The 27,229-nt window shown below is 42.6% G+C and overlaps 1 protein-coding gene across 3 annotated transcripts in view; it reads right to left on the reverse strand.

Moving 5' to 3' along the window:
- Window positions 1-3,820: 3,820 nt before the first annotated feature.
- LRIG3 (leucine rich repeats and immunoglobulin like domains 3) overlaps window positions 3,821-27,229 on the reverse strand; it is a 69,904-nt gene continuing 46,495 nt past the window's right edge. For all 3 annotated transcript variants that reach the window (XM_075930694.1, XM_006126466.4, XM_006126467.4), the window contains exons 12-19: window positions 27,016-27,179; window positions 20,649-20,969; window positions 19,758-20,039; window positions 17,098-17,550; window positions 16,713-16,871; window positions 14,142-14,285; window positions 13,768-14,058; window positions 3,821-6,325 (exon numbers count right to left, since the gene is read on the reverse strand). In XM_075930694.1, the coding sequence (XP_075786809.1) occupies window positions 6,078-6,325; window positions 13,768-14,058; window positions 14,142-14,285; window positions 16,713-16,871; window positions 17,098-17,550; window positions 19,758-20,039; window positions 20,649-20,969; window positions 27,016-27,179 (2,062 nt within the window). In that variant the 3' untranslated portion in view covers window positions 3,821-6,077. The remainder of the gene's footprint in view (window positions 6,326-13,767; window positions 14,059-14,141; window positions 14,286-16,712; window positions 16,872-17,097; window positions 17,551-19,757; window positions 20,040-20,648; window positions 20,970-27,015; window positions 27,180-27,229) is intronic.

Below are 27,229 nucleotides of genomic sequence, written 5' to 3' on the forward strand. Positions count from 1 at the left end.
CTAGATTTATTTAAAAAATTAGAATATTAGTAGATTCAAATATTATTATTAGATTCTGGAGAATGTTCTGTGATATGATACACACAGGATACAACTATATTTAAGTTATATTAGAACTAAAAAAATAAATAAAGCATCACTTTATAGGACCTGTGAAGTCAAGATATTTTATTCTTGGGGTTAATATTGTTTCTTAATTAGTCATATTTTCCATCATTGGCACCACTTCACTTTTCCACCTCCTGTGTGGCCACATTTATGTAAAATTAAACTCATTCTAAATGCTACTTTATAGCTTTTGTCCTTCTGCCAAGGCACAGTACACCACTTTTTTCCCCCGATTACAGCAAATCTTTAGACCGCTGGTGCTTTTGATACCTTTCATTCTTTAGCTTATATTGCCCTGATGTTGAGGTCTATATTTCCCTTCTCCTGAGGGAAGATTAAAAGGGAAAGCAGTTTATTGGTGTAAATAGTATTGTAATGTGGCAGAAGCCAGATTCTGGTACCAATGTTCTATCAATGATGTTGGCATAGAGCAAGGCTACTCCACTTTGGAAGCCCTGGGGGCCACAACGATACTCACAGCATATGCCGAGGGCAGCAACTTAAGTGTGGTTGCGTATACATGCAATTATATGCAAATAGCTTTTCATACTGATGGGCATGAATACAAATGCCCTGGCACTCCCGGCACCTCCTCTCTGGGGGCTACAAATGCTGACACTCTGTACCCACCTGTTCCAGCCAGCCCGTCCGCTTGCACCTTTCCATGCTCACCTCAACTGGGAGCGTGTTGCCAGTGGAGGCCATGTTCAAAGGATCCCATCCAGAGACCACGTGATGAGCCCAGTGTAAACCCAAACAGCCCCACGAGACGCAAACAAATGGGCCACATGTGGTTTGCATGTTGAGTAGCTCTGGCATAGAAGCACTCAGGAGGTAGCTGAACAATTCCACTTCATTTGATTAAGCCAGCAGAGTAGCTAATTACAATGGAGAAAGAATTGAAGCTTGTCTGGTCTATAGTATTCTTCTGCCATTTCACCAAGCAGAAGTTGTGTTAGTGATCCATAATTATTTATAATACCATTGAATGAACTTCTATGGCTACACCCTTCCTAAGAAATACAATTTATCTTTGTGACCACATTCTGGCTGATGAACATAATATCCATTGTGCTGGACAAAAAAAAAAAAAAAAAAAAGCTCCAGAGAGAGAAGCATTCTGCCAGCAATGGAGCTAGTCTTGGACATAGGAAATACAATTATTCAAATCTTCATGGCAAAAGGTAAAGGTACTTCTGGCTATCTGGGAGCAAGAGGTGTTCCAAAAGTGACCAGTCCTCCTTAGAAACAATCACAGCCCACAACTAGTTGCCTCCTGCCATCAAATCAGCAGCACTTCTATCTTGTCTAGACAGAGCCTCAGGTACCCCTTCTCATTAAAGATCTGCTTTTAGCCATTATATTTCCTTAGTTCAGCAAAAAGGAGATAAATGCTGCATTTGCAGATTGATGGCAGAGACATACATAGGGTTATAACATAGGGTTCAAAAAGGAGCTAGATAGATTCATGAAGGTTAGGTCCATCGATGGCTATTAGCCAGAATGGGTAGGAATGGTGTCCATAGCCTCTGTTTTTCTGGAGGTGGGTGACAAGGAAAGGATCATGTGTGGATTACCTGTTGTGTTCCTGTAGCCAGACAGGAACCCCCCTGTAACACCCACTTTTGCTTGCCTGAAGCATACAGGGCACACAGAGCAGTAAGATCCTTGACAGAAGGCCCGGATATGCAGGCTGCTGTGACCTTGGATGGTTGTAAACAGAGATAAGCCAATTGCTGACCAAGAGGCTGCCAAGGAGTGCCCTTGACTGAAACCTATATTGATACGAACACACACTGTCCGGGGGGGAGGGTAGGAGGGAAGGGAATCTCCTGCCCAGTAAAAAAAATGTCCAGTACTCACAATTTAGTTATCTCTCTTACAAGTGTAAATTAAGTTGAAACTCCCTTGTAAGAACTGGCATAACAAAGACAGACCAACACAATTTGGCATCTTAGATAAGAAAGATGATACGGGCCACTATGGGTATAAAGATGGGTCCAGCAGCACACTTAGTCTGAATGTCAATCTACCATCCATCTGCTGGTCAGGTTAGGTGTTTGACCTCCCGAAGTTCCATGGGGACACCCACCTCGTATTCGTCTTTCCTAGGAATTGAGGGACCGGCTCTGGCCTGATACACTGGAGTCGAGAGGCACAGAAGGGGGTAAAAATTGTACCTGGATGTGTCCTTTGTCTTAAGTGTACACATAGACTTAGAGCTCTTTAAAGATTAAGCTGTTACTTGGTACCATTATTTCTATTTTCTATTTTTATTTTCTTTGTAACCATTTTTAAGATCTATATTTGCTAGCAGTTAAGAAATAGAGCAATAGTCATTGTAACCATATGATTTATAAGCTTCTTTAAATAAACCTGTAACTGTTTAAGCTTTAACCTGACTCTTTCAGTTACTGTAACAGAATGAAGCACAATTTAAAAGAACTTCAGCCGGTCATAAGGGACAGATATAGGAGGACCTGGAGCATTTGGATTGTGTTGCTTCCAGAGGACAGATCCGTAGGGGCATCTCTCAGTCTTCCCTAGGCTGCTCGCTGCGAAGGGATCCTGTATCCTAACAGTTAAAATATGAGATGTAATAAGCTCTTCCTATAAACTCTGGGGCCTCTGTCAGCCTATTGGCTGCCCTCCGCGAAGGGATCCCAATCCTAGCAGACAAAGACACGGACGTTAAACTCCTCAGGGTGCCCGTCAGTCTCTCCTAGACTGCCCACTGCAACGGGGCCTTGTGTCCCAGCAGTTGAAGACTCTGGTGTAACACACACACACACACACACACACACACACACACACACACACACCCCTGACCATCAGCCGACAGTTCCCTTCCTCTGGGGCATCTGGTATTGGCCATGGTCAGCAGACAGGATACTGGGCTAGATGGACCTTTGGCTGACCTAGTATGGCCGTTCTTATGTACTGGCCAGGATGGAGATAGAACAAAATTTGGCAGATATTTGTACAAGGAGATTCCTCAGGGCAGATGAGCAATTATGCAAAAATCAATCTCATATCTTGCAGAGAAGAGGAAAAAACAAACCAAAACTACACAATCATCACTTTCTTCCCCTCCTGGGGACTGCAGGCAGGTCATCAAATAAGTCAGGGTAAGATATATATTTTAGCAGCTGTTGATAATAAGAATCCGCATGGACACCTGTCCTCTTGTCATCATTAAGCTATGGAAGCCTCAAAGAATCTTTGATATCCAGGGCAAAAACCACACCAAAATGGATAAAGGAAACCAGCTGAAGTCAATGACCATTCTTCCACCACATCCTTCTCAACCCTTTTAAGAGTAGGAAATTAAGACTGCAGACAGGACTATAATTCTCAGGATTGGCTATAAGACATATGTTCTTTTGAAAGCAACTGAAACACTGCCCTCAGTCTCTCTCAAAATGCCAATAGCTGCCATTTGATAAGCCAGGAGAGACATGGTTCTAAGGCTCAAAGCTCCTGAAAACGAATCCAGAACCCAACTGTGTAACAAAAAAAGGCAGAATCTCAGAATGAAAAACTACATTTGCAGACCCTGAACATCTCATTAGGTTACACCTCCAACGTTAAAACTATCTATTAAAAATTGTATCTTGCTATTTACAAAATGTCAGTGTATCATGTGATGTTACACTACACCATATAAATACAGTCCTCTTCCTAAACAGTAAAACTCACGTCACCAGAAAAATAAAGACTCATTTTTATTCCCATGTCAGTGATACTTAAATTACGAAGAAAAAATGCCCATCACAAATACTGATGTTTGTATTTTTAGGATACCATTTGAAATATCTTTACATCACATGGGAAGCATTAAAAACATGAGCATTGACACTATAATGAGCTCTATGTTGTTGAAAGATTGGGGCATTTTGTTCTATCAGTTCAATTCATAAAAATATTTGGAAGTGGAAGAAAAGGAAAGAAATGTTGGCTTTTTCCCTTGTCGTACATATGAAATAAACTCTATGCTTTCAAAGACTATTTTTATTCATAACATTTTAACTGGGATTTTTAAACATAAAATTGTATTTTGCAATGAAGAGCATTAATGGTTTTGTTTTTTACTTTCTCTGGATATTGGGGAAATGATGTCTGGTTAGAGATCCAAGTTATGACACTTAGAGAAAAGCTAGCGGTGAGGAAAAACTATTGGTTTAACGAGTGAATCTATTTTAAGATTTAAGTATTATTGACTTAGAGATTTGTGCTCAACTCAGGAAAAATTAATATATTTAAAAATGCAGTTAATCATAATAAAATAACCATAGCAACGTCTGTCACCACATCGCCACATCTGGCTGCAATGAAGGCAAATTAACAATACGATTCAGAAAACCTGGCAATATGATAAATAAAGCATGAAAAATCCATTCTCTACATTCAGACCACCAGTGATTAAGGACGGATTAACTTCCTGTCTCTAATACTGGCGCCTAAATTAAAGAAGGGAAATTACTCTGCAATCTGCGTAGCAGGTTTCTGGCTACAAACAAAAAGCCCTTAACTCAGCTACTCTAGGCAGAGAAGCCTTTTGCTCCAGATTTATCCTCTGAAAACTGTCTATGATGTGCTGTTCAAACAGCTGTTTTTAATTTAGTTTAAAAGTAAGTTTGACAACTATATAAATTTGCACCTTCAAAGTGAGCAGACTTGAAAACTTAAGTCCCCTAATAGTAAAACTTGTGGAGACACATTGTTTTAATACACTGCTGACAAGAGAATTCACAGCTTTTTAAAATACTGGGAATCTGTACCAAAGAAAACAAAAAAGGGAGAATTCTTATTTAGTCTTAATTGCCATCATATAGTGAGTGTTTTTCTCTAGTTTTAGGATGGCTAATGATATTGGGCTCCTCAATTTAATCTAGCACAAATTTAAACTTATAACTGCTCACCTTGAGTGAAAAATAAGTACATTTCACAATCATCGTCTATACAGAGAAGAGAGCTGACAAGAGGAACAGCAGCAGCAGCAGCAGCTAAACCAAAGAAGAATTGTCTTGTACACCGGTTACCTTTTTATGCTGGGTGTAGAAGTGGTTTGAGGAACAGGAGAGAGAGTGAGTTTGGGGAACACACAGATTCTGACATGCACTGAATATCTAAGAAATATTTAGCATTCAAGCCATTCATTTAGAAGAGAATGATACCACCAGACAAATGTGTAGGTCCTGATTGTTTAAATTAAGTTGCTTACTCTGTATTTGTGTCCTCCCAGCATATCCAGCAGTAGATGCGTACATTCAAGTTATTTGTATGCACACATAGCTAGACAGCTGTCTAGACATCTGGCCTTGTGTGCATGTGGGACAATTTGTGGAAGCTGTATTAGCAAAACCACTTCTAAGGGCAGCGGACATCTAATATCCATATGCTCTACATGCTAGACAAATTGATGAGCTATAGGCTAGAGGGTTATACACAAAATGTACACTTTCAATTTCTATGAACATACCTCCACCTTGCATTCTTCATACACTAATGTGGCTCAAGACCACAAGGCAGCATATTTTATTAAGTGATGTGCAAACAAGATGCATGGTACCTGCAAACAGTATGGAACATTTGTTCATAAAATGGTACAGGTACTGGTACAAGTTTAAGACGGTTTAGTACTCATTTCAATAAAATGAAGTCTGATAGGAAATATACATAGTATTATTTACATCATTAATTTACAAGAGATACTGTTTGCATAAAACAAAGCTATAAAATAATTAGAAATATAGTACTTCTCTAAGGAATGTAGTCTCTGTATAAAATTTTATAACATTTTGGCAATTTTGTTTTTTTTGTATAAAAATGTATTCATCCTTTTTGATTTCATAGCTCCATTCAAAATATAGATCCCCTTCCCACCCCTTTTAAATAAAGCTCCACATTGAGGTAGTATGTCAAAATATTTCTTTGGTTCCGTCAATCAATGGCAAATCCAAAAGCAGCTATGTGTCCAGGTCATATGACTGGAAAGAAGGAGTTCTAAAATTTTCAAAGCCCTGTGCGTAAGTACAAATGTTGTTTTCCTCTTCAGAAACTATCCTGTCATTTTCATCTTCTTCTGCCTCAGAGTCTAAGTCCAATGAGGCTTGAGCATTATTATGATGAAAAGTTTTTGGTTGACAACTTGTTAGCTGCCTACAGCTCGAAAGAGAGTCCAGTTGAGGCTTCCATAAAGACTTTCCAAATGTCCCTGAAAGATAGAAAAGTGTAAGAAAAATATGTCAGTGTTAGCAGCAGTCTCTTGCCAAGGGCTAAACACAAGAATATAAGCCAAGGACAGACACAGCTCAAGTTCTTTGAAATGAGATTTGGCTTTATTTCTTAGTCATACTATTATTCCCCACCCAAAAGAAAAAAAGCCCTCTATAATCACACATTATTTAAAACTCTTAGCTGAGATGTTAAAAGTGTTTCCAAAGTAAATAACTTGATTGATAGCTATTCAGAATCCACCCCATTTAATTTCCTTGTTCATGTTTTCATCTCATACACAAAATACAAACAAAAACCTGCAAACAAGTCACAAAGACGTTCTAACGTGTAACCAAGAAAAATCTCAACATACTTTTTGGATTAGCGTGCATTGAAAAAAAAGACTTTACAATTTTCTGTTTAGCTAGACTGATATTAAGATGTTTATATACATTTTTTAAAAAAATTACACGCCCTGCAATCTGAATGCCACACTGTATTCTTTCTGGCTTGTGTTACACATTGGTAACAAAAACCCTGCCAGTGAAATTCTGCCTTCATTAATACCCCTTTGCTCTCAGCTGGCTAAGCACAGAAGTAACTCAAGTAGAATTTGGCATTCAACTGAATCTTTATTAACAATTCTGTTGATGCACTAGCCAGAAAAGGATACATTTTCTTTTCTCCATTTTCCTTGTGGAGGCTCCACAGCTAATACCATTAGACTGAAAGTGTTCACTTTTTCTTCTCCACAGACAGAAAATATATGACGGACATATGCCATAGTGTTATTGATTAAGGTACATAAACATACCACCATCATCTACAAAAAGTGCTAGGACATATGGATTTTTTAAACCCTAAATTTGACTCTGAAATTGTTAATTGTGTTAGAAGAGTCATATTTCTGATTGTAGCCATTGGCAAAATTGCCATAATCACATTTAATCTTATTAAAAAAATAAGAAGTGTCTTTAGGAGGTTTCATTTTTACAAATCAGTTTTGCCCACTCTGTAATATGAAAGATGCTCTCCATAGCATCAACTGGGGTTTTAAGACATTGGTGCTGCAAAAGTGATTCTACAATTGGAAATTAGAAACAAAGCACCAAACCCCGGCACTTCTCCAAGATTAACTATAAACCTTCTGAGCAGTGTTGGTCACTCACTGTAAGTTGGTCTATGCCTAGAACAATGGTGCTTCAGTCTGACTCAGGCCTCTAGCTATAAATCTATATTATCATCAGGTATTAGCAAAAGGAAGTATCTGCTCCACCCCGCCCACAGGCGTACTGACTCCTAGGTAGAGTTTTTTGCCACGAAACTGCTCTCCCTTTAATGCAGAGAGTGGCCAGTTGGTGAAGACTTATTTCCCCACAGCAGTGGTCACCAGCCAGTAGATCGGGATCTACTGGTAGATCTTGGAGCCTCTGACAGGTGATCCTGACTGGTTTGGCCAAGAGGCTATCAAGTGCCAGCACTTCAGCTGCCTCTCCCCCAATTACTGTGCAACTCCTGCCCTTTGCCTTGAAGCTCCCCCTCCCCTAGGAGACTCCTGCTTTCTGTACATGGCAGAAAGGGAGAAGAGGGGCACTGATGTCAAGGTGCACCCCTCCCACTCTGTATCCTATCTCCGTAAAGCAGAGAGGGGGCACAACAGGACTTGGGATGGAGTTTTCTGGCTGCTTTAGGGAGTGGTCCAGGACCAGCGCAAGGGTGAGCCTGCCTTAGACCTACTGCACCACCACCCAGGAGTCACTTGAGGTAAGCAGGGCCCAGCTGGAGCCAACATCCCAAACTCCTACCCCAGTCAGGAACTCCCTCCTACACCTCAAGCCCCTGTCTTAGCCCTGAGCATTCCTGCATCCAAACACCCTCCCACAGCCTGCACCTAGAACCCTCCACCTGCACCCTAACTGCCTGCCCCAAGAACAGCTCAGAGCCCCTCTCACACTCCAGATCCCTTAATCCAAGATCAGAGCCTGCACCCCAACCTCTGCCCCAGCCTGATGAAAGTGAGGGAGGATAGAGTAAGCAGGGGCAGGGGCTCGGAGAAGGGGCAGGAAGGAGGTGGTGCAAAGGTATTTATATTTCAGGCAGATCTTGGATTGCACATAAGTTCAAAAAGTGATCTCGTGCTTTAAAAGGTTAGAGATCACTGCCCTACAGCATGTAAGGGGAGCATACTTCTGCCCTTATCTCCTGGGAGCAACAAGATTTTATAGTTTGTATCTCTGCTTCTGCTAGGGACAAACTCTAGCACCTTTACCCACAAAAGGGAGGGAGGGTGAGAGAGTCAAAGAACTTAGACAGGACCATGCTGTACTCCTTCATGTGGTTTTCATAAGAACATTTAGTCCATTTAGTCCAGTAGCCTGTCTGCCGACAGTGGCCAGCACCAGGTGCCCCAGAGGGGGTGGACCGAAGACAATGATCAAGCGATTTGTCTCATGCCATCCATCTCCAGCCTCTGACAAACAAGAGGCCATGGTCACCATTTCTGTCCTGAATCATCATCATTATCATTTTATAAAAACTTGAATTTATATAAAACAGGAATAATCTATCAGTTAGGGTATGTCTATATTAGCCCCCCAGCTCGAATCAGGGCAACCGAAACCGCAAATGAAGCGCGGGATTCAAACATCTCGCGCCTCACCAGCATGTTTCTCCATAGCAGGGGGCATTCTGGGCCTTACACATTCTGTTGATGCACAAGCCAGGATACCACCTATCCACTTACCTCATAGCAGGGTTCAACATTCAGATACCACAGTGATGAAAGGAGTATGAACAAGAAAAGTAGTGAGGTTCTAAGTTAAACTCATCTTACAAGAAGTGCCATGAAAAACAGGACATGAACACTTTGGTCCCCATTTTGGAGTTAAATATGAGAATCCTAAAGAAGTTAAACATTACAGGGTTTTTTTGTGATTCATTGAAGCAATGATCTCCACAGCACAATTAAAGTTTGAGGTGCTGTTTTTCTGTACTCAGATATGTTCTAAAGTGTGCAGAAATATGCTCACTGCATTTGAATAAAAAATTAAGTTTGCAGATGATACCAAGCTGGGAGGGGTTGAAAGTGCTTTGGAGGATAGGGTCACAGGTCAAAATGATTCGGACAAACTAGAGAAATGGTCCGAGGTAAAAAGGATGATGTTTAATAAGGACAAATGCAAAGTGCTCCACTTGGGAAGGAACAATCAGTTTCACATATACAGAATGGGAAGTGACTGTCTAGGAAGGAATAATGCAGAAAGGGATCTAGCAGTCATAATAGACCACAAGCTAAATATGAGTCAACAGTGTGATATTGATGAAAAAAAGCAAACATGATTCTGAGAGGCATTAACAGGAGTGTTGTGAGCAAGACATGAGAAGTCATTCTTCTGCTCTACTCAGAGTTGGAGTATTGTGTCCAGTTTTGGGCAACACATTTCAAGAAAGATGTGAAGAAATTGGAGAAAGTCCAGAGAAGAGAAACAAAAATGATTAAAGGTCTAGAAAACATGAGTTATGAGGGAAGACTGAAAGAACTGGGCTTGTTTAACATAGGAAAGAGAAGACTTAAGAGGGCACACAAAAGCAGTTTTCAATCTAAAAGGACATTACAAGGAGGAGGGAGAAAAATTGTTCTCCTTTGCCTTTGATTAGAGGACAAGAAGCAATGGGCTTAAACTGCAGCAAGGGAGGTTTAGGTTGGACATTAGGAAAAAGTTCCTAACTGTCAGGGGGTAGGTCTACACTACCCCGCTCGTTCGAACTAGCGGGGTAATGTATGCATACCGCACTTGCTAATGAAGCCCGGGATTTGAATTTCCCGGGCTTCATTAGCATAAGCGGGGAGCCGCCATTTTTAAATCCCCGCTGCTTCGAACCCCGTGCAGCGCGGCTACACGGGGCTCGAACTAGGTAGTTCGGACTAGGTGCCTATTCCGAACTACCGTTACTCCTCGTGAAACGAGGTGTACCGGTAGTTCGGAATAGGCACCCTAGTCCGAACTACCTAGTTAGAGCCCCGTGTAGCCGCGCTGCACGGGGTTCGAAGCAGCGGGGATTTAAAAATGGCGGCTCCCCGCTTATGCTAATGAAGCCCGGGAAATTCAAATCCCGGGCTTCATTAGCAAGTGCGGTATGCATACATTACCCTCCTAGTTCGAACTAGGAGGGTAGTGTAGACATACCCAGGGTGGTTAAGCACTGGAATAAATTGCCTAGGGAGGTTGTGGAATCTCCATCACAGGAGATATTTAGACAGACATCTATCAGGGATGAGCTAGACAGTGCTTGGGCCCTGCCATGAGGGTAGGGGACTGGACTTGATGATCTCTGGATATCCCTTCCATTGGATCTGGCCTGTGGCTGTCCCGCTGGAACACGTAGGCAGAAAACAGCTCACACTTTAAAAAGCCAGATATCCATTCCGGACTATTGAGGAGGGAGAAGGGGGACTTCTCATACTGTTCCCACCCTCTAGTAAAATCTCTTAGCTCCCATTGGCCAATCTCTCAATTTTCAAACAATAGGAGCTGAGAATTTTCCTGGGAGCAGGGGCAGTGTAGGAAGCCTTCTTCCTTCCTCCTCGACTCTCTAACCCTCCCTCCCATGCCTGGAGTGGAGTCAGGTGTAACACCGAGCAGCCTGCAGCAGACACTCTGCCTTAGGTTTCTGCTGGTAAGTACCTCCCAGCCAAAGCCTGCCTCTGGCACCCCAGCGCTTCCCTTCCCCATACCTCTACTCCCTCCTGCACTCACATCCTCTCCCAGATCTGGCACCCCAATCCTCTGCCCCAGATCACAATCCCCTCCTACCCTAGATTGCAGTCCAAACTCCTGCACCCCACACTCTTGCCCTATGTCAAAACTGCCTCCTTCACTCCAACTCCCTCCCAGACCCCACTCTCAGTCCTGCACCCCAATCCTTTACCCCAAGCTCCTTTCTGCACCCAACCTCCATCCCAGGCCCTGGAAATCCCCCATTAATAGCCTGAAAGAGTGCGACCCTCAACCACTTTCCAAAATATTGGAGTGGCCCCCGTCAAAAATTATTGCCCACCCCGTTCTATGATAAATCCAACCAATACAAAAGTGCACAAAGAAGAATGTGTATGAGTGAATGGGATTGTGTTAGCTAAGCTGACTAACATATTTCGTCAATCAATAAGGGTATGTCTACACTATAGACATATTTCAAAATAAGCTATTTCAAAATAGTTAATCCAAAATGTGTTATTTAGAAATAAGCTGTCTACACAAAATGCATTTCAAAATAGCATGTCCACATTGAGTGGACGTCGAATCGCATTTAAGGCTGGTTGGAACAAGTTCCAGCAGGGCATCAGGTCAGAGGTTGCCTTGTGGCCAGGGCGGCCAGCAGGGCACCCTGGGAAGGGCTGGAGGCCCCCTATTTCGAAATAAGCATCTACACAGAGCATATTTCGAAATAGAAATTTTGAAATTGGCACTATTCCTTATGGAATGAGGTTTGCCAATTTTGAAATAAGCACTCTGCTATTTCGAATTCATTTCAAAATAACAGAATAGCTATGTAGATGCTAGAAAAGTTATTTCAAAATAATGGCGGTTATTTCAAAATAACTTCGCTGTGTAGACATATCCTAAGGGTACGTCTAGACTACATGCCTCTGGCGACAGAGGCATGTAGATTAGGCTACCAGACATAGGAAAATGAAGCAGCGATTTAAATAATCGCTGCTTCATTTAAATTTACATGGCTGCCACGCTGAGCCGACAAACAGCTGTTCAGCTGTTTGTCGGCTCAGCACAATAGTCTGGACGCACGGGTGTCGACATCAAAGGTATTTGTTGACCACCCAGGTATACCTCATCCCAGGAGGCATACCTGGGTGGTCGACAAATACCTTTGATGTCGACACCCGCGCGTCCAGACTATCGCGCTGAGCCAACAAACAGCTGATCAGCTGTTTGTCGGCTCAGCGTGGCAGCCATGTAAATTTAAATGAAGCGGCGATTATTTAAATCGCCGCTTCATTTTCCTATGTCTGGTAGCCTAATCTACATGCCTCTGGTGACAGAGGCATGTAGTCTAGACGTACCCCAAGTTATGCATTCATTGGGATTGGTTATTAGTGATTCAGGACTTATCTTCTCTAGAAAAACCTTCTAAATGGAAAACATAACCAGTAGAAGAAGAGTCAGAAATATAACATTCCAATGGACAAAAAGGGAGGAGGGAAAGGAGGACTTCTTGGCGACATTTGGCTTGGATAATTTATTATATGTAGACCTTTAAATATATATGGTAAATTTAAAGTGGAGATGCAATCAGTTGCATTTATTGAAGGAAAGGCTAACTTAAGTTATTGCCAAATTCAGGTCTTCTGGGAGGCATCAGAGTACTGATTGTGATTTTAAAGGATTAGCCTGAACTGATTTCTGGCTCCTTTCTGATCCAGCAAATGGACAAAGGATGGCCCTCAGGGAAGGGCTGGAAAGACATTTTCTACAAGGGCCCCATTAGACTGATTGGTATTCCCTGGAAAGTTAAGTGTATGTTTACATCTATTTATTGTTGCATTATGTTTTCTTTCTAATGTTTTTATTTTAAGAATAAGTATGGTTGCTTACTTAGAAAGATCTGGGTGATTCCATGTAACCATTGGCAATACACTTTTCAAAAACAATGGAAAGAAAGCAAAGTACAAGCACTAGTCTTTAGGCTGACTGAATTGCCGGGAATATCATAGCGTAAGGCAAGGAGATGTGCAACTTGAAACTCCAGTCAGGAAGGAGACACTTGTGGATCTTTATCCAAAAGAGATGACAGCTAGAAGCAGAAAACCTTAAGTAGATGCCCTCATGGGACTATGTAGGGGGGAATACAGGTGCAGTTACTCAGAAACTGTGATGTTACCAGCTTAGCAGTACATGTAGAAGTTATGCCCCTTGTGTAGTAAACAATATATTATGTCCTGATTTTAAAAAATAAAAATCCATTAAAATAATCAAAAAACAAAAGGCTTGTTCATCATCATATAATCACACGGCTTTTTGAGTCTTCTTTCAGTCCCTCACTGTTAGTGCACTCTCTATTCACTGGTCTTTTCTGAGTATCTGTCAGAAGTGCCCTGCATGCTCCTGGTACTATTTTAAAAAAGGAAGAATAGGTAACACTGAAGTCCATCACTGCCCAAATTTTCCCAAAGTATGTATTTTACTGAACTCAGCAGCAATTGCATGTACTCAATTCTCTGAAAAATAGGTCAGGCTACTTATGTGACCAGCTTTTAGTTAGGCTTCTCACAGTATGTAACCATCATATAAGCAATCACCAAGTACAACCCTGAACTACCGTTCATGCTTTTGTCAGAACATTTGATTTCCATGTACTAAAAAGTTAGAGGATATGTATATACAAATGATATTTGCACTAAGAAATGCAATAGCTGAAACATACCCATGAAAGTGCTATTAGTGGTAACAGAGGATGGTTCCTGATTTCTGTTTAAATCAAAGATGTCTGAGTTTAGACTCAAACTTTTCACTCCAATTCCTTCATTTGGCATATAAGCAGAATTAAGCAATTTGCTACTTGTAGCCTGCATTCCAATGCTGCCAACATACTGGTCAAATTGATCTTCTGGTGAATGTGATAATGTTCCAAGAGAATATGGATAGTGTTCCTTTTTCTTTAAGTAATTAGAGTCATACAGGTCCACACACATTGTTCTTTGGTCAGGGCTGCAGCCTTAATAAAAAAGGAGAAATCAGTATTACAGGATTCCTGGTAAGACAACACTCAAATAGGACTAAAATATTTATTTGACTTACTCGTGTGGTATGCTTCAAAAGTGTCAGAGCCATAAGCATTCCCTTTCAAATAAACAGTCCCTGAAGTCCCCAGGTAGTGACATAAGAATGGATCCGTAACAACCTCCAGGTCTGTTTCACTGCCATTATCTACATGACAAAGTCCTTAAAAATGGAAAGACATGATGTATCGGCTAACATATTCCTTTTTTCTAGGCTTCATTCTACACCTTTAGTTTTACTAGAAGAATTATTTTCTTCTGCAAATAAATTAACTACAGTTTAGAGCATTGGTTTTCAACCCCCCCTCCCCCCCGGTGGCCCATCTGAAGAAAATTGTTGAGGCTCGTGACCCAACATAATTACATCTTTTGACTAGAGTGTGGGCTCTGGGTCTGGAATGCAGGAGGGAGCTCAAGGTTCAGGAGTCCTCAGGGCTGGCACAGGAGGTTGATGCTCCTGGTTGGGCACATGCTTATCTCTAGTGCCTCCTGGTCAGCAGCATAGTGAGGGAATTAAGGCAGGTTTCCTGCCTCTCCTGGCACCATAGACCAGAAGGGACCAGCAACAGATCTGGCTCCTAGGCAGAGGCATGCAAGCAACTTTGCATGCTGCTCTCATCCACAGGCACAGACCCTCCCTTTCTCTCTTCTCTCCCCCCACCCCGAAACTCCCACTGGCTGGCTGGGATGTTAGATATAATTGTATAGTCATAAGGAGTCCTGTGGCACCTTATAGACTAACAGATGTATTGGAGCATAAGCTTTCGTGGGCTAAGACCCACTTTGTCAGATGCATGTAGTAGAAATTTCCAGAGTCAGGTAAAAATATGCAGGCCAGAATAAGGCTAGAGATAACTAGGTTAATTCAGTCAGGGAGGGTGAGACCCTCCAATACATCTGTTAGTCTATAAGATGCCACAGGACTCCTTGTCGCTTTTGCAGATCCAGACTAACATGGTTACCCCTCTGATACTTAAATAGTCATGTAACTATATGAAATCTTAGTGGTTACACAACTACTCGATAGTCCCTGAGGATGGGGCCAACAGCCAGTGTGCTCTTCAGCACACTCCTGGGAAGCCCTGTGTCACTTCATGCTGCTGCCTCTGTATCAGAGGCAGTAGTGCAGGGTGGCAGAGGAGCTAGTTTAGAAATCAGCTTCCAGCTCAGACCAGCTACCTGCCACCCCGCACTGCTGCCTCTGATGCAGAGGCAGCAGCACCTTGTCACAACAGGCCCTGTCTGTGGGGGTTCTGAGATACCCACGGATGGAAGCTGATCTGCAGGATGCAAACATCTGAGAGGCACTCAGAGGCACCCGCGGACAGAGGCTGTTACATGGCAGCGTCCCCTGTTCCCCTTCATACTGCCTCTTAAGCTAGTTCCCTCCAGCACTGGCTTCTGCTACCCCTCTTGCTGTCTCTGATATACAGGCAGCGGGAGATGGAGGAGATGCATGGTAGTCAAGAAGATTAACAGATAAGCCTAGGCTTATTGGTTAATCGTATAGTCGAGTTCACGTTGACATCTCTACTGGCTGGGAACTGAGCCATGGGAGCGAGAAGCCCGTGTTCAGGGTGTGGGGAGCGCATGGAGCCCTCTGGCCTAGAAGTCAGACCTGCTGCTGGCTGGCTGGCGATCCACAGTGCCAGGTCAGGCAGAAAACCTGCCTTAGCACTCCCACAAGTCACTGGGTTACTTTACAGCAAGGTGACCCGGTGCCTGACATTGTGTGACCCAATACTGTGTTGCTACCCAGAGTTTGAAAACCACAGGTTTAGAATATGAAACCCGCACTGGAATTTTAAGCACATTTTTGCTGGAGGAGCAAGGATTTGCAAGAGTTGCATTAAACAGTTTTATAAGAGTGCTACAGCCTAGCATCTTCAGTATCTCTCTCAGTACATTACCATTCTGTTGTCCTGATTCTCTTTTAGGAGAATTAAAATAAATACCGGGAGAGCCAGGATCCCCCCCCAAAAAAATCAAGCAATGAGTTCATTTGCAACAAATGATTCTACTCTTGAATACTGAAGCCTCGGTCCCTCCAAACAATGACTACAAGTCATCAAGTGTTACAGAGCAGATTACTGCTCTAAAACACAAGATCGTGTTTACGTACTTTCACAAGTTTTGCTTACACTGGAAAGTTTCATTGGCTAAATCTTACAGTAAAACCAAAATAAAGCCTCCCATGAACACTTTAATACTTGAATAAGAAAAAGTGTTTTTTAATATCTTAAATTACCTTCCCCAAGAGACAAAAGGAAAACAAAAAAGATACTCTTACACTGGTATTGTTCCTGTACAGACTTGGAGCAAATATAAGTTTACATCCATATCGGTTAGATTTAAAAAGCTCCCCTATGTAGACAAGGCTGTATGTCAAGTGGGTCAGTACAACTAAGTTTCTGTTACCAGCACAGATATATTTCCTACATTGCATAGTAACATCCCAGCAACAAATATTTTAATATGGTGAAACAATTAGTAAGTCAGCTCCAGTATCTATCTGGCAATCAACACGGAAGAAGTAGTGTCTGATTTGTAATCACCAAAACATGCCAAGTTTTATATTTGGAGTATTTACCATTACTATCTTTGTGCTGTAAAAAATATCCCCCCATTGAAGAAGTTATGAACTGATGATGACTTCCATTTTCTGATGATCCATATCCATCCTGCCTTTCAGCTAATGTTCCCTGGGATGACAGGTAACTTGGAATGTCAGCAGGCAAGTTTGTCTCATCTGTGATTTAAAAGAGAAAAAAAAAACATGCACAAAACCATCAGTATATTTCAGCTTTCTTTGAAATATTTTTAAACCAGTTAGTAACACACGTTAAAGGCAACAAATGAGTCACTCTTCTGAATTGGAGTCAAAACACACAAACATTTCTGGAAGAAAGTTACTGCAGAACAACCACAAACACACTTGACAACTCCTTTGCACTGCCAACCTTCAGTTTACACACCTGTATTTGTGATGCTGCAATCTTCATTTCTTCTTCTTGTGTGGTATATGATGACCACCCACACAAGGGAAGTGCCAACCACACAGCAAACCACTGCTATGATCACAACGCCAACGGTCGCCCATCCATCATCATCCAATGATGGAGCAATGTTTTGAGGAGAATCACAGGTGGGAGTGGGAATTACATTTAGACGAATGTTGCCCCTCTCTGTTCCAAGCGTATTAGACATTTCACAAGTGTATTTTCCAGCATCTTCAATGTCTGTATCCACAATAATCAGTAACTGGTTGCCTGCAGCAAAGAAATGCCTTTCTGTTACCACCAATGGGGTGTCGTCCTTAGTCCAGTTCAACCGTGGTGGAGGGCTACCGCCAGCAATGCATTGCAAGACTGCAGTTTCACCTTTTGTTACTATTCTGTCTAGCAAGGGACGCAAAAATGATGGTGTTTCTGGAAAAAAAAAAAAATCTGAGTTATCTTACAAATAAGTGTCCTTGCTGTCACATCTCCCCAACCCACTGGGGGAAGGAGGGGAAGAAATCAGGTAATATCAACTCACAGAATTCCTAACATTTGTGTTTCTCTCAACTTTAACCCTTAGGCTGTGTCCAGACTCAGGGTTTTTTTCGAAAAAAGTAGCCTTTTTTCGAAAAAACTTCACCTGTGTCTAGACTGCAGCCGCGTTCTTTCGAAATTAAATTGAAAGAATGCGGCTTTTCTTTCGACGGTGGTAAACCTAATTCCACGAGGAAGAACGCCTTCTTTCGAAAGTGCTCTTTCGAAAGAAGGCGTTCTTGACAGCAAACAGGCTTTTTAGAAAGAGAGCATCCAGACTCACTGGGTGCTTTCTTTCAAAAAAGCGGCTTCCTTTTTCGAAATTCCGCGTGCAGTCTAGACGCGCTCTTTCGAAAGAGGCTTGCAGTCTAGACATAGCCTTAGAAATCGGGCATGCTTTTTGACAAATGACTACATACTTGTGCATCTGCTTTTTATATGCATACTCTTTGCAGTCACCCAAAAGGTTTAAAGACAAGATACCTTGGGTGTTGCCAAGCACCATTCTAGAAATGTATTTCTACACAAATGCTAACTGTTTTGGGAAATAATTTATCTAAATTAGAAGCATCATCAAAGCCTAATTATATTTATACTCATTCCACAGAGGGGTAGCAGGGAGAAGGGGAGACACAATTCAGGAGTTGGAGCTAAAAACCTGCAGTCAGGTCATCTACAGATCAGAACTAAATCCACACTAGCCCTATAGAGGAAAGGAAACAACTAGGAAGTAAGTATTTGCATAATGTTCTCTAGAATATATTATTAGTGGAAATGTCTAATTAAAAACAACAACACTTTTTTCCTCTCCTATAAGTAAACTTTTCAGGAAAAAAAAAAAACCTACAATCTTCTCTCTCTGTGTATACTATTAAATCATTTATACAGGCAGTCCCCGGGTTACGTACAAGATAGGGACTGTAGGTTTGTTCTTAAGTTGAATCTGTATGTAAGTCGGAACTGGCGTCAGCTGCTGCTGAAACTGATCAGTTTCAACCGCGGCTGAATCTGGAAGCCAGTTCTGACTTACATACAGATTCATCTTAAGAAACCCAGGCGTCCCCAAGTCAGCTGCTGCTGAAACTGTAGTCAGCCGCTGGTCAGTTTCAGCAGTGGCTGACTTGGGGACGCCTGGGGCAGAGCAGCTGGGGTGCTGCTGGGTTGCTCCAGTAGCGCGGATCCTCGGCGCTACTGGAGCAACCCAGCAGCACCCCAGCTGCTCTGCCACAGGCGTCCCCAAGTCAGCCGCTGCTGAAACTGACCAGCAGCGGCTGAATCAGGACGCCTGGGGCAGAGCAGCTGGGGTGCTGCCGGGTTGGAACAACCCGGAAGCCCCCAGCTGCTCTACCCCAGGGGTAGGCAAGAAAAGCCTGGTCTGCTGGGGCACTAGCTAAATTCCCCCCCCCCCCCCCCCCGGCAGACCAGGGAGATGGGGGTGGTGGGACCGCCCAAGTCCTCCACGGCTTTGCTCCGTCTCCCCTGGTCTGCTGACCTGGGAGACGCGAAGCAAAGCCGCAGAGCACGCCCGCAGTGGGACAGCCGCGGCGCGCCTGGGCTGTCCCGCTGCGGGCGTGCTCCAAGGCTTTGCTCCCTGTCTCCCTGCAGACCAGGGAGACGGGGAGCAGCTTTTCTCGCCCCAGAGGACGGGGGCGGCGGACCGCGGCGCATCTGGGCGTCCCGCCGCTCCCGTCCTCCGGGGCGAGAAAAGCCCCGTTCGTAACTGCGGATCCAACATAAGTCGGATCCACGTAACTCGGGGACTGCCTGTATTTTAAACTATGTGTTTAATAAGAAAAAGTAATTTTTTTATTATTTATTGTAATAATGATTGCATATTAAAAAGTATAAGTATGTATTTCTAACCAATGGCTACTGATCAAGGAATGATGAATTCAGGAAATGCATTACCACAGAACTCATCTGAAAAGACATTTTTCAGCTAACATATGCTTCTGAAAGCTCTCATTATTAGTGAATTGATACCTCTCTCAATTAAGCCCTATAAACACATTTTATTAAGTAACACCTGTAAAATATGGTAAAACTTGTCACACCTCTGCAGTAGAAAAGACTTATGTTGTTACACACTGACAGTTTCTCACCTAGCACTGTCAGTGTTGCATTAGCTGAAATGCTCCCGGCAGTGTTTTGAGCTGTACAGCTATAAACTCCTGTGTCCTCAATTTTTACATCAACAATAAAAAACACATCGTCCTCAGGCATGACATGCATACGTCTCTTGCGTGCTGCAGGAAAGTCTGTGCCACCATCTTTCTGCCAAGCGATCTGTGGTACCGGATGACCAACTGCAGCACATTCTAATCGTGCCATTGCCCCAGCACGAATGGTAAGGTCCATGGGTATCTTTGTAAATGAAGGCAACACTAAAGCAAAACAAACAAAAAGTTTAAACCAGATACGTGAGTTTGTTTCTAATTTTTGGGCAACTTCTTTGTCCTCTTTTGCAGAGAATTTTCTCAATTTCAGTACACCCAACTCCAATGAGTTGGAAACTTATACCACTTTCAACAACAGCTATGTGTAAGGCTTTGCAGACAGGACCTGGTGCCTGGAAGCCAGGAACCCCCCCAACCCCTCCTCCTACACTTCTATCTAAAGAAGAAATGGTTTAAATCAGAAAATTTTGTTTTAATTCTAACTCAGGAAGAGTTGACCTCTGCCAAGTCACACTTTTTGTACCTCAGTACAAAAACTTCTCCTTCTGCAGAGGACAGTCGTTCTTCCCTTCTCCTATTCTACCCTTTATCTATGTAAATTGCAAGTTCTTCAAGGACAGGCATTGTTTCTTAACTATGTTTGTACAGCTCCTTGCACAGTAGGGCCATATTTTGAAAACAGTATGCTTTTATGAGCTGAAATTAGGTTCTAAAAACATTTTCTAAAAAGAATGCAGTGGGAAAAAGAAAGCTATATTGTATTTTGCATTACATTGATTCCCTCTTAAAACAAAAAGGTAAAAACAGGATGCTTACTGTTAACTGTAAGCTTGGCTTTAACAGAGTATGATGAACCAAAGTGATTTGAAATAACACACTGGTATTTTCCTTCATTGCTGAATTCAACATTGCGTAGCCGAAGTATGGTAGTGTATTCCATCACCTCACCACCCTGTGCCCGGAGATGCGCATAATTCTCCATTTCAGCATCATGCAGCAATTCATTGTCCTTCTTCCATGCAAAAGTCATAGGGGAGTCACTGCTGCTGGCTGCTGAACATATGAAACTCAAATTGGAACCTTTGATTGCTGACTGGGTTTCTGGCTGGACAGTGATCTGTGGTTTAGGAAAGTCATCTGTGAAGATGGGAAAGGGAGAGAGGGAAATCATGATACTGAGTAAGAGGCAAATACCAAGTCCTCAAGCTTCTTAGAAAAAAGATTTTGTAAGCATTGTTTTATAGGTTTGAAAAAAGAGTCAAACAAGTACTTTTAAAAGCAGAGGTAAACAGTAGCTTAATGTTTAGATTTCACTTGTCTCCAAGCATACAAAGATGTCATATTTATACTTACTGTGCTAAGTCATCTCTTTGTGAAGAGAAAGCATATCTAAAGCAGACTATGTGCTGTTTATAAAAAATGAGCAGAGGACTGCAATTTAAAATCTGTAAAAGCAACTCTGACTCAATTATGAAGCCAAGCCTTCCTTTTTTCTACACTTACAGCTGAACTACTTTTTACTTCACTGAAACACTGTTCCTTCTGCCATCAGAAATTGTCAGGCTGAGTCTGGGTTACCCACACCCACACACAGAAGTTACTGTTCCAGTGATTTCATTCCAAATTTTGAAATGCCGCAGTGCTGAAAAATTGAGAAGTGTAGTGCAATAGGGTTTTTTTCAATAATGGAGAGATCCTAACAATTGTATTTTGAGGGATTCCATGTTTACTGTCCTTCAATTATTCACAAGTAAAAATGCACTTAATTTTACAAGTCAAAACATGTTCAACAGCCAGTCCTGCAAATGCAAGCTGGGATCTGGTGGGTTATTTCTTTCTTACGTGTTGTATTTTAGTAAGTTTATGTCTTTGGCAACATCTATGTCACTACACTTTGCACTGATATAATTTATTGAAACATACTAAATTTTTATACTGATAACATGAGAGGAACAGGAACCAGCCCATTCTCTTGGAGCTGTGCTATTCGTGCTTTGCTAACAGACGTTAAAAGTGTTACACATTTGTTTGGGAGTGGAGGAAGGAGGCAGCATTAAAATAAATAGACATGATGCAACATACAACAGGAACTAATACTACAGGTTGAACCTCCCAAATCCAGGACTCTCTGGTCTGGCAACATCCATGTTCCGTCTCATTTTTACATAGTCCATTTTCAGAGTAGAACCACACTTCAAAATAAAATCATAAGAGATATTTCTCATCATCTAGTCCAAATTAACTTCAGCATTTGATTTGCAAGCAATGGAAAAAGAAGCCTTTAAACATAGTGCATTTGATTACAAAATGACTACTGTATTAACTGCTTAATTATACAGGTCACTTAGTGATTGAAAATAGATGCCTAGTAGTTCTCAAAAGTTAACCGTTCATGGTTTGTTTCACCTTGAATGGCATAATTTTAGAAAGTATGAAGAATGTTAATTCGGCAATTTTTAAACTACTGTAACGCCAACCACTCAACTTACATGTCTATCTCATTAACCGATTTTAAATGTTTTTTTTCTCTCAGTGTTTGCAAAATACCAACTTGGCATTGAACATTTTAAAAATAACACATGAAGCATATATCTTTATGATATATACTTAAGAAGAATTGCATAAGAAGAATGTATCCAATAGGGATGTTAAATATGGGTTAATTGAATAGGAAAGTAACTGATAAGAATTCATGAGGTTAATCAACTAACTTCCGCATAAGAGGCAGCAGCATGGGGTGCCAGGCAGGAGCTGATCTGCGAGGGGAGCCAGTTTAAAAAGCCAGCTCCCTTTGCGGAATGGCCATCTGTGGCCCTGCACTGCTGCCTCTGATACAGAGGCAACAGTGCGGGGTGGCAGCAGCCCCCGTCTAGGGACGGGAGTGAGGGCGGGGAAGGGTGAGGGGCTCGCAAGCTCCAGGACCCAGCATGAGCTGGAAATGAGACAGGCTGCCCGCCCACCTGGCTCCTAATACACTTTAAATGTATAGCTGTGGCAGGGGTAGGTCCCGGACCCAGCACAATACAGGACTAGCTGGGATGCTGACCAGCCTATTCAAAAATTCACTGGTGGGGGGGAGGAAGGGGGTGCAAATGCATGAAGTCTATAGCACTCACCTTTTGCTTATCAGTTAATCAACCACACTATTACATCCCAATTCTCCAGATATACAATCATTCTAATTGTATGTTTCAAAGGGAGAAATAAGCTCACTTTGATAGACTACTAAATGCTGCAGAAGTGCAATACCATAATGTACTTTCCCCCACTGAGACATTAAAATTAACAAACATGTATCATGCTACCAAGCCAAATAAAGTAGCCTCTATTCTATTTGGAAGTTATACAGTAAAACTCCAGTGGTCCGGCATCCAATGGTCCGGCACCATCTGGAACCCAGAAGTACTCCGGGCAGCCGGACACTTGGAGCTGCTCTGCCCCCGGCTTCCCCGAGTCAGCCGCTGGTCAGTTTCTGCAGTGGCTGACTTGGGTAAGTCTGGGGCAGAGCAGCTGGGGTGCTGCTGGGTTGGTCTCGCAGCGCCAAGGGGCGCATCCCCCCTACTCCACCCCAGACCCCTCATAGCCCCCCCTTCCTATAGTCCAGCATATTTGATAATCCAGTCCTAAAGGTGCCAGATTATCGGAAGTTTACTGTAGTTAGGGGGAGGACACTGCAGCAATAATGCTGTCTTTTTCTCAATTTCAGAAGTATATACAATTTTAAAAAATAAATACTACAGAACAGACAATACAGCAGATATATAAATGCCATAAACTATTGGAGCCACAGCATGTTGCAACTTTAGGATGTCAAATATATAGGTCAATAGTACAACTGCATTTCCATCTCAACAGCCTCACTATCCAACTCCACTGGACAAACCCTAAAACTCCACTCATCTTCTCCACGAAGTTAAGATTTCATCTGTGTGCTTTCACACCACAGCAGGGGATGGGAACATATTAAGAGATTCATTTCTCTGTCACTGCCTCTTTTTCATAGTCCAATAAAGGCCAAGTTTATTAACCTTAGGGGCATAGTAAAAAACCTTTCTGTTTAGCCAGACTTCTCTGAAGTGGGGGAGGGAGTCTTTTTATATTCTTATGAAGTTAATACAGGCAGTCCCCGGGTTACGTACAAGATAGGGACTGTAGGTTTGTTCTTAAGTTGAATCTGTATGCAAGTCGGAACTGGCGTCCAGATTCAGCCGCTGCTGAAACTGATCAGTTTCAACAGCGGCTGAATCTGGACGCCAGTTCTGACTTACATACAGATTCAACTTAAGAACCCCAGGCATCCCCAAGTCAGCTGCTGCTGAAACTGATCAGCAGCTGATTCCAGGAAGCCCGGGGCAGGGGCTTCCTGTAGTCAGCCACTGGTCAGTTTCAGCAGCTGCTGACTTGGGGACACCTGGGGCAGAGCAGCTGGGGTGCTGCTAGGTTGGTCCAGTGGCGCCCAGAGCGGCGCTACGGGACCAACCAGCAGCGCCCCAGCTGCTGTACCACAGGCGTCCGGAGGAAAGCCGCGGAGCACGGGCTATCCTGCTGCCCTCGGGCTCCGTGGCTTTGCTCTGTTTTGCTCCCCATCCCCCTGGTCTGCAGACCAGGGGGACGGGGAGCAAAGCTGCGGAACACGCGGGCAGCGGACAGCCCAGACGTGTCTGGGCTGTCTGCTGCCCGCGTGTTCCGCCGCTTTGCTTCCTCTCCCTGGTCTGCTGGAGACCAGGGAGAGGGAGGGCCCCGTTCGTAACTGCGGATCCAACGTAAGTCGGATCCGCGTAACTTGGGGACTCCCTGTATGTTAATTTTTTGTCTTTTTATAAACATATATTTAGAGATGTTGCGATTGCTGCATTTTAAAAATTTAATAAAATAAAAACCACACACAGAGCTTCATTTATTTAAAGGGATGCATCTATTCCTGGTTCATAACTTACTTTTATTGTTAAACTTATTCTGGTGCTAATTTTCTTTTAGATTTTCTCCTTTTAGGAGAAAAGGATATCAAACATGGCATCAAGCAGCAAACTACAAAGTTACTGATAAAAAATTACCTTTAGTTCAATGTAACTTATGACTTAAATTAGCATCTGCACCAGATGAGTGTAGGGCAGCTAACGTTATACCAATTATTTAAAAAGGACTCCAGAGGTGATCCTGGCAATTATAGGCCAGTAAATCTAACTTCAGTACCTGGCAAATTGGCTGAAAGTATAGTAAAAATAGAATGATCAGAAACTTAAAAGAGCGTGAGGAAGGGTCAACATGGTTTTTGTCAAGGGGAATGTCCTCTTATGAATCAGTAACTGATTAAAAGGTAGGAAACCAAGGACAGGTCACTTCTCTCTCTCCATCGTGAAAACTAACGACTTCCAAGAACCTGCAGCAGAATATGTGCAGTTCATAAGTGATCTGGAAAAAGGGGGTGAAAGTTTACATATGATACATAATTACTCAAGACTTAAGTCTACAGCTGAATGCAAAGAGCTACAAAGGGATCGCACGCAACTGGATGAATGGGCAATAAAATGGCAGATGACATTCAGTATTGATATATGCAAACCAGTGCACCCCAGCTTGAGAAAGATCTGGAAATCACCATAGATAGCAAGCTGAAAATAACTGTTCAATGTGCAATGGCAGTCAAAAAAGCTAACAAAATATTAGGAACAATAGGAAAGGGATAGATAAGACAGAAAATACCAGAATGCCACTATATAAATGCCTGATATGCAGACACCTTGAATACTGCATGCACTTCCGGTTGTCCCATCTAAAAAGTCATATTAGAATTAGATACAGAGAAAGGAAACCAAAATGTTTAAGGCTACAAAATAGCTTCCATATGAAGAGAGATTGAAGAGACTGGGACTGTTCAATTTAGAGACAATGAAGGGAGGGTATAATAGAGCTCTATAACCTCATGAATGGTGTGGAGAATGTGAGTAAGGAAGTGTTAATTCAACCTTTCACATAATAAGAGCCAGAGGTCACCCAATGAAATAAAGGCATTTAAAACAAACGCAGAACACAGTCAACCTGTGGATCTGGTTACCAGAGGATATTGTGAAGGCCTGAAGTATTACTGAGTTAAAAAAAAAAAAAAGATTTAAATAAGTTCATGAAATAGAACTACAAAAAAGTGAACTGGATTTTTATAAATGATTTTTATTTTCTTAAAGTAAGGTGTTAGGAGTGTAGACACTAAATGCATGTATGGTCACAATTTTTAAAGTTGAAAATATTTTTTAAAGCCCACTATAAAAGGGCATAATCAAGGCTACCACAGAAATTTTACCTCAATACTTTCCTGATTTTTTGTGCAATTAATCTCACATTTAATAATTTTATGCAAGTTACATTAGTGCTTTATCAAAAGCAGTAAATTCACCAGGTAAAATACACCAAGATGTACCACATTTTTAAGTACCCCATTTTAACTCTAGCAGTGCATACATTTGCAGCCACAAACTACTGATCTTTCCTCTGTGCACACCACATACACCAGTGGTCCCCAACACGGTGCCCGCAGGCGCCATGGCGCCCGTTGGGGCATTTGTGTGCGCCCACCAAGTGCTCGGGGTCGGCTCCACCCCGGGCGCATGGCACATGCGCGGTGCTGTTCTGGGTGCGCTGCGCTGGCCTCAAGTGCGCACCACATGGGAAGCGTTGACCCTGGGCGTGCAGCTATTAGGGGCACCAGCCCTGGGCGCGCGGAGAATTGGCCGCCCAAGCCCCGGGTGCCCAACTATGGGGGGTGCCAGCCCGGGGCACGTGGCGAATGGGCAGCGCTGGCCCCGGGCTTGTGGCAAATGAGCGGCCTCGCCCCCGGCCGCGTGGCGCATGGGGTTGCTGGCCCCAGGCATGCAGCTTATGGGGGACCCTGCCTCCAGGCATGTGGCGCATGAGTGGCCCGCCTTTGGGCATGCTAGTGGTCCCGCCCCTGGGCGCCCAGCAGTGCCAAATGGTTGGGGACCACTGACATACACTGTATATTAAAGTAAGTCAGAAAGATGTCACTCCCTATCTGGAAGGAAGCCACAAGTTCTGAATATCTGTAGATCAAAGTTTAGGAAGCAAAGGGAAAACCATCAGTCCAACTAGAGCAATTCAAAAGATGTCAGATAAACCAATGTAAAATAAATTCACTAAGCAGAAAGTGAGGAGATTCGGATATACTCACCACACACAAACTCATCTGGGCTAACAACAAAGATACTTCTGCCTTTTAGCAGCTGAGGATGGGCACAACTGGCATTCACAAAGTTCTGAAAGTTGTTCTCAGATATCCACTGTGGTAGCCATTTTAGCTGGCAGTCACACAAAAGACTTGATGTATTTAAATACCTATGGAAATAATTATATTCAATTTTTTTTTCTATTTAAAATCCAGATCC

This window comes from Pelodiscus sinensis, chromosome 1, assembly GCF_049634645.1.
Source record: "Pelodiscus sinensis isolate JC-2024 chromosome 1, ASM4963464v1, whole genome shotgun sequence".
NCBI lineage: Eukaryota > Metazoa > Chordata > Testudines > Trionychidae > Pelodiscus > Pelodiscus sinensis.